The following is a 7757-nucleotide window of genomic DNA, read 5'->3' on the forward strand; positions in this document are numbered from 1 at the left end:
TGGCTCACAGAGCCAAAAATATTTACTAACTGAACCTTTAAGAAAAAGTTTTTTGACCTCTGGCCAAGAGGCAGCCCTACCAAGAGATAGATCAAATGACATGCTCAAGACCAAGGGAAGGTAGACGAGTGCCGTGTGGGAATAGAATGCCCATCTTGAATTACTCCTACCAAGGGAGGGGTGTTATTGAGGGAAAAAGGCTCCTTCCAGATCAAGAGGACCTGGGCCAGAACAGAAGGAGCCAATTTACTCTCTTTCACAGCACCCTATTTATTTCCTCCATTGCATTTAACCTTTCCTGATATTTTCTAGTATAATTGTCTATCTCCCCCTCTAGAGTTAAGCTCCGTGAGACAGGGCCCTTTTCTGTCTTGTGTACTTCAGTGTCTAGAACAGTGTCTGGTATATGGTAGTCATGCAGTCAGTGTTTGTGGAATAAGTGAGTAATATTGGGTCCACAGCTCAGTCATCCCACTCCTCATTTCAGGGATATTGAGAGAGGGTGTGACACCAGTTTTATAACTGTTTCTGAGCCCACAGTGCCTAGGCCTGGAGTTTCCCAGGGTTGGCTGTATTGCATGTCTGCTGCTAACAGTCTTCCTCATGTTTCTTCTTAGGGACATACATCCGTACCAGTGATGGGCGAATCTTTGCTGTCCGGGCGACTGGCAAACCAAAGGCCCCTGAAGATGGTCAGATGGCTGCCTCAGGTATAGTGGCTTCTACTTTCCATTGACCTACATGGCATTTTTTTTTTGGTTTGGTTTGTAATTAATTTATTTTTTGAATAGATAATGTGTACATGGTTCACAATTCAAAGGGTACAAAAGGGGGTAAAGTGAAAAGTAAGTTTTTCTTCCCTCATACTCCCAGCCATCCATTGCTCCTTCCTGGAGGTGCTACTCCTGGTTTGTTTTGTTTGTTTGTTTTATAGATTTATTTATTTTTATTTATTTATTTTTGGCTGCGTTGGGTCTTTGTTTCTGCTCGCGGGCTTTCTCTAGTTGCAGCAAGCGGGAGCCACTCCTCGCCGCAGTGCGTGGGCCCCTCATTGCAGTGGCCTCTCCCGTTGCAGAGCATGGGCTCTAGGTGCGTAGGCCCCAGCAGTTGTGGCATGCAGGCTCAGCAGTTGTGGCCCTCGGGCCCCAGAGCACAGGCTCAGCAGTTGTGGCACACAGGCCTAGCTGCTCCGTGGTATGTGGAATCCTCCCAGACCAGGGCTGAAACCCGTGTCCCCTGCATTGGCAGGCGGATTCCCAACCACTGCGCCACGAGGGAAGTCCCTCCTGTTTTTTTTTTTTTTTTTTTTTCTAAGAGATATTCTATACATATACATGGTACAGGGATATGTATGTGTGCATGTGTGTATCTGTGTATATTAAAAAAATGTATATACGTATATAACTTTTCTTTGTATTTTTAAAACAAATGCTAACTGACTGTAATATACTGTTTGCTCTTTTCTTCATTCACTAGTGTATCTCAGTGCTTGTTCCTTATCCTTTCTTTAAATGTTCCTCAGTGAAGGTTTGCACAAGATGCAGTTAGATGGGTATAATACAGTGCATTACCGAGTTCCCTGTCCCTGGACATTTAGATTGTTGTGCTCCACCATTACAGTACTGGTTCACAGTCATATGGGTGTATCTGTAGGAAAAATTCCTAGAAGTGGGATTGCCAGATCAAAGAGTATATGTGTGGCACATTAACAATGTTAGGAACTCTTGCAAAAGTCCCCTCTATGGGAGTGGTTCTCACTTATCCTCCCACCATGAGGTATGAGGGTATGAGAGCTAGATTGCTCTTGTTCCCAGCTTTTATCATGGATATTGAGAGACATGCAGACAAGTCGAAAGAACAGCACTGTGAGCACCCATGTATCCTGCAGCTAGATCCAATGACTTTTATCATTCTCATAAACTTTCTTCTCTCTCTTCCTTCCTATTATTTGAACTATTTGTAAGTTGAAGACATCATGTCATTTCATCCCTAAATATTTCAGCACACATTTGCTAAGATTGAGGACATACTCTCCTAGTCACAAAACCATTATCGCACTAAAAAAAGTTAACAATTCCATAATATTACCTACTATTCAGGCCATTTTCAGATTTCCCAGTTGCCCCATTCACTTTCATGGCCATGGATTTTGTTTTGTTTTTAACCAGGATGGACTGCTTTTTAAACTTCATTTTCCTCTTTTCGCCCATCCTGGTCACTGACCATCTTTGTCCCCAGAAGGAGTGTGACTAAAAGAATATCTTTCAGCATTTCATATCCTTTATTTCATAGGATTCACCTTGGTGGAGTTTTACAGGGAACTGGGGTACAGAGAAGTTACATGTCTTTGCATGGATAGACTTGTTTCCTAGATCAAAGGACTTCTTTCTTTGTGATTGGGAAAAATTGACTCGGTGATGTTGTTTGCACATCAAACTATTTGAATTTGGGGGACCACAGGACAGGATTTTTTTTTTTAATGGAATTTTGCCTTACACCCGCCTTCTGTCCCTGACCATTCTGGTTCTCAGTTACCTACATTTTGTCCCCAGGTTCCCAGGGGCCTTCTCTCGAGTCTACAAGCAACGGCAGACACAGTGCCTCATCACCCAAAGCCCCCGACCCTGAGGGGCTGGCCAGGCCTGTCTCTCCAGACAGCCCGGAGATCATCAGTGAGCTCCAGCAGTATGCAGATGTGGCTGCTGCCCGGGAATCCCGTCAGAGCTCCCCAAGCTCCAATGCTGCCCTGCCTGGCCCCCCAGCTCAACTTGTGGACAGCAGTGCTGTTCCTGGGACAGCTCTTGGGACTGAACCTAGACATGGGGGTCATTGCCTCAATAGTTCCCTCTTGGTGACCGGCCAGCCCTGTGGTGACAGGCACCCAGTGTTGGACTTAAGGGGCCACAAGCGAAAGTTGGCCACACCACCTGCTGCCCAGGAGTCAGCCCGCCGGCGGTCCAGGAAGGGCCATCTGCCAGCCCCCGTGCAGCCGTATGAACACGGGTATCCAGTTTCTGGCGGGTTTGCCATGCCACCCGTCTCCTTAAACCATAACCTCACCCCACCCTTCACCTCCCAGGCTGGGGAGAATTCCCTGTTTATGGGCAGTACCCCCTCCTACTACCAGCTGTCCAATTTGCTGGCAGATGCCCGCCTGGTGTTTCCAGTGACTACTGACCCTCTGGTGCCAGCAGGCCCCGTCAGTTCCTCTTCCACGGCTACCTCAGTCACTGCCAGCAACCCCTCCTTCATGCTCAACCCCTCTGTACCAGGGATACTACCCAGCTACTCACTCCCGTTCTCACAGCCACTCCTGTCCGAGCCGAGGATGTTTGCGCCTTTTCCTTCCCCTGTCTTGCCCAGCAACCTTTCACGGGGCATGTCTGTCTACCCAGGCTACATATCCCCACATGCAGGCTACCCAGCTGGCGGCCTTCTCCGGTCCCAGGTGCCTCCGTTTGACTCTCATGAGGTTGCTGAGGTGGGGTTCAGCTCCAATGATGATGAGGATAAGGACGATGATGTAATAGAGGTCACTGGGAAATAGCTGGGGATCCCCTCTGCACCTCACTCGGGGCCCCAGCAGGTTGCCCACCAAGATGGAAGGCAGCAATCTGGGCTTTCTGAGAATAGGGCACTTGGCAGGAGGGAAAAGGAAGAGGACAAAGAAGGTGGTTGACCATAGGTGGCAGGGCTCTGTTGCTGTTTAACAAAAGAGGCAAAAGTAATCCAACAGAGCAGCAATAGTGGGAAATCAGGGACCTAAAACAGGAATGGAGAGGCAGAGCAGTCTGCCTCTCTTCCTGCCTGCCTTGCTTATGCTGTCTGCTTGCTTGCTTGCCCATCTGAGGGTAGATGCTCACATCCCATTTCTGTCTTTGGGAACATTCTCTCCCGAGAGAGCTGCCTTACTGGGTGAATTAGCTTGGCCTGGAGAGGGGAGGGGAGGGAGGGAGGGTAAGAGAAGAAGGGTAGGCAGACTGAGATTCCACATGAAGTGGAATCCTTTTAGGGGGTGGGAAAGAAGCAGACCAGGTATGTGTGTGTGTGTGCCTGTGTGTGTGTGTTTATGTTTGTACTTACATGTATGTAACAGAGCAGGGGTAAAGGTGGGTGGGAAGGGAGGGAGGGAGGGACTAAGGGGGGAACTAAGAAATGAATTTATCTTTTGTAAAATGGAAATCAGAGTGTGGTGGTTCATGGCAACTATTAGTATGAACATCAGGGTGAGCCCAGGAGAAGAGCCATGGAAACCACAAGTTTCCTTCTACTTGGGTGAAGACAAGGCCCAGCTAACCCACGTCCCTGGTTATCAGAGCCAGACTTGTTTTAAAATTTGGGGGAAATTATTAGAGAAAATGGGCATTACCAATCTGTGTCTCTTTCCCCAGTGGCTGTCTCTGAGCAGATCTCCCTTTCTGGGGTGTGAGATTGTCTGTGTGCAGAGACTGGGAGGGAGAAGCATTGCAGTGTGTGAGTGGGAGGTCATGGAGTTGTGGCCAGAAAAAACATTCTTCACAAGGTTGGAACTGAGCCCCCAGCTGCCTGTTCTGGTGGCCTTTCCTTTCCTTTCCTTTTCCTTCCCCATTAGAGAGCTCCATGTTAATTTATTTCTTATGGGCAATTATTTATTATTTGGACTTTTCATGTGTCTTGGTTCTTTTTTGGGGGGTGGGAGGGGAGGTTAGGGTAAGGAGGGTAGGAGATGGGAAGGGAAATTTTAAGATATCTCAGACCCCATAGCTGCTGGTGAATAAATCCTGGGTAGATGGTGAATTGACCAAGGAAAGAAAGTTAGGCTTGACCAAGGTTTACACTAAACAACTATGTTTTCAGGAAATGGCCTCTCAGGAAGATCAGGGAATCCTGTGACTGGATAGTTAGTGATGGTGAGACTCATTCCACAGTGCTTGAAATTTAGGATCATGGAGTTTGCAATTGGGAAGTAAGTGACCCCAAATTTGGAGCTGTGTCCTCCTGGGATGACCTTAGGGGCAGGCTCTCTATGCTGACTAGTGAAGCTGTGTGTAGGTGGCTGCTGGGTTGAGGCAACAGACTGTTGATTTCCCATTGGGAAATGTCTTGGCTTCCTCAACCTATCGGATGATCATTGTGGGCCTGGTGTCTGCTACCTCCATCCTCTTTGAAGGAACATGGAGGAGCCCTTCCTCTGTAGGAGACTTAAATCGTCTTAAAAGAATACATCAGTCATTCTGGGTCTCTGCTGGGGGCGGGGGGGCATCTAGGCATTAAGCATAAACACTGGTTGTCTTCATATTGTCTTTTTTCCCCCTGCTGCTAAGACCTTGCTGGGCAGTTCTTTATGATGAACAAACGCTGTCTGGCTTTAGAGCTTTACCTCCTACCCATGGGTCCCTCCTCACTGGGCAGCTGCTGCACCTGCCTCTTCCAAGTCCTGGAGGCAGCTTAGCCAGCTCACCCCAAGTAGTAGCTGCTTGCTTCCACAACTCTTCTGACCAGCCTGTTTCCATTGTTGGGGAATCTTAGCACACTCTGGCATATTATCCCCAGAGAAGAGACAAGGAGATGGCTGATGGGTGTGTGGGTGTGTGTGTGTGTGTGTTTGTGCACTGTTCAGTTACACCAAAAGTGGAACTTAGGGAGCTTGCTTTCTGTATTTTCATAAGCACCCTGTCAGACACTTAACTCTCCTACTCATAGAAGCCTTAGACCTACAATTTAGCTATGCAAATTATTTTAATAATTTAAAAACAGCAGTTCCAACCAGTGCTTTCTCTTTGAGATGCATCCCAAGAATGAAAGATGAAGGGACTCAGTTGGAGTGGGCTCTCAGGTTGAGGCTGGTTAATGGGAGTAGGCTAGCCTGGATCTCTGATTTGCAGAGCGCACTCACAACCTGGGTTACAACTGATGCCTCTAAGGCTCCGGAGCACTGGGATCCCAGAAATTGTGTGTGTGTGTGTGTGTGTGTGTGTGTGTGTGTGTGTGTGTTTGGGGAAGGAGGGGTATTTCTGTGTTCACCTCTAGGAAATCACAGCAGCAAGCTCTGAGAATCCAGAAACTATCCCAGCAAGGAACCGAAACCAGAAACCAGTCACTGGAGGGATGGGCTTTTGAAGGTACCGGGAAGTGAATGGGTGTTCTGAGTGGCAGCATGTGCCTGCTCTCTACCCAGTGTTTCCATGGGCTGGGTCTTGCTTCAACTCAGGAGAGGCCATAGTTTTGGGAGGCTGACCTGGCTAGACAAGATTTTCTTTGATATGTGCAGCTTATATTGTGTAAGGGGGTAGGGCTGGGATCATGGGAAATTAAGAGTGCTACTGGTTCCATGGTTTGTTTCGTTTTTTTTGTTTTGGTTTTTTTTTTTAATTGAACCTGAAAATACTTCTCTGACTTTTCTGCCGTCTCTTTCTGTGTGCTGGTAGGCAAGCGTGCATGCACACCAAACGTAAGCATATGTGTGAGGGAAGCAGGAAATGTCTCAGAGCCCAAGAACCATGTTTTACAGTTTCTTTGATCAGAAACACTTGGTGGTGATGTCCACGCACCGTCCAGGCCTGAGTAAGGGAAGGATGGTGATAAGAGGGAGGGCAGAAGATCAGGTCTAGGTATCTTCCCTCACTACTGTCTTCCATAGAATGTTTTCAAGGGCCTTTCAAGCCCCATCTGTCTGGTTTAGCCTAAATCCTCAGCCTAGGGAATATAGTACAATTTAATAATTCAGAATTACCATTTGTAATAATGCTTGATTTCCTTTTCTCAGTATCTTTGTAGATAAAAATTCAACAGAGACAGATTAGCCATTTAAGTGAGAAAGTAAGTGAACCATGTTGGATCCAGATATTTTTCTTCAGATTAGATATCTGCAAAGTTTTCACCCCCTTGAGTTATGCTTCTTAAGCATCTATCTTAAGCATCTTTTGACTTAAGGATGTCTCTGGTCCTTGGAACTCTATTCCCTAGGAATTAGTGTGTGGAATCACTATATACTTGTGATTCACAACTAAATATGAAAATTTCCCACTCCAGGACCTGAAGCAAATCATTGGGGTAATATTTTGCTGATAGGTTGAAACACTCAACCAAACTTTAGCAGTCTGGGTAGGACTGTCACTCCCAAAGCACTCAGCAGAGCAAGGCTCTCTGCTTGTCTGTTCATGCCTGGCATTGCTCTGGAACTGAGTCCTCATCCCATGGGGAAGGCCTTCTGGGGCTTTACATTCCTTGTTCCTAGTGTTCCTGGCCATGACCCCCTTGTGCTTCCCAGTTCCCTGTGATTCCACAGAAGACCAGTCTCTCCTTTCTGAGCCATGGCCTCCTATGCACCCAGCTCAGTGACTCTTCCCCCATCAAAACTCCTGAGAGAAGAGCCCCTTCCCCCATTAGTTCCCCAAGAGACTTTCTGGCCCTCTGCTGACTGTTCCCAAGAAATCCGCACCTCAAGGTCTGCCTGAGAAGGCTATGCTCTCCATCAGTCACCTTCAGACTCTGTTTCCCTCCTACTGACTATTCTCTGTTGTCCTGTGTATTCCACTGTGACCCCTTAATGTCTGTTCTGTGCCACTGGCTTGGCCCTAGGCCTTTTATGAATACCCGAGTCTTACGATGAACTTCCTGAGCAGGCAGTGTCCAACTTCTTTGCTCTTCAGGGACCTTAGTCTGCTCCTTTCCTCTCTCAGAGGTCTATTTGATATAGTAATCTAGTGCATTGGAGAGAGGTAGCTAGACAGGCTGCAGAGTCTGTAGGGCTGGGGGCTGGGAGTGATTTGGGTACT

General features: G+C 47.4%; 1 protein-coding gene across 5 annotated transcripts in view; it reads left to right on the forward strand.

Moving 5' to 3' along the window:
* RAD54L2 (RAD54 like 2) overlaps window positions 1-3935 on the forward strand; it is an 89671-nt gene extending 85736 nt beyond the window's left edge. For all 5 annotated transcript variants that reach the window (XM_059939776.1, XM_059939777.1, XM_059939775.1 and 2 more), the window contains 2 exons: window positions 618-710; window positions 2553-3935. In XM_059939776.1, the coding sequence (XP_059795759.1) occupies window positions 618-710; window positions 2553-3547 (1088 nt within the window). In that variant the 3' untranslated portion in view covers window positions 3548-3935. The remainder of the gene's footprint in view (window positions 1-617; window positions 711-2552) is intronic.
* Window positions 3936-7757: the final 3822 nt, after the last annotated feature.

The sequence above is a fragment of the Balaenoptera ricei genome, chromosome 11 (assembly GCF_028023285.1).
Source record: "Balaenoptera ricei isolate mBalRic1 chromosome 11, mBalRic1.hap2, whole genome shotgun sequence".
Lineage (NCBI taxonomy): Eukaryota > Metazoa > Chordata > Mammalia > Artiodactyla > Balaenopteridae > Balaenoptera > Balaenoptera ricei.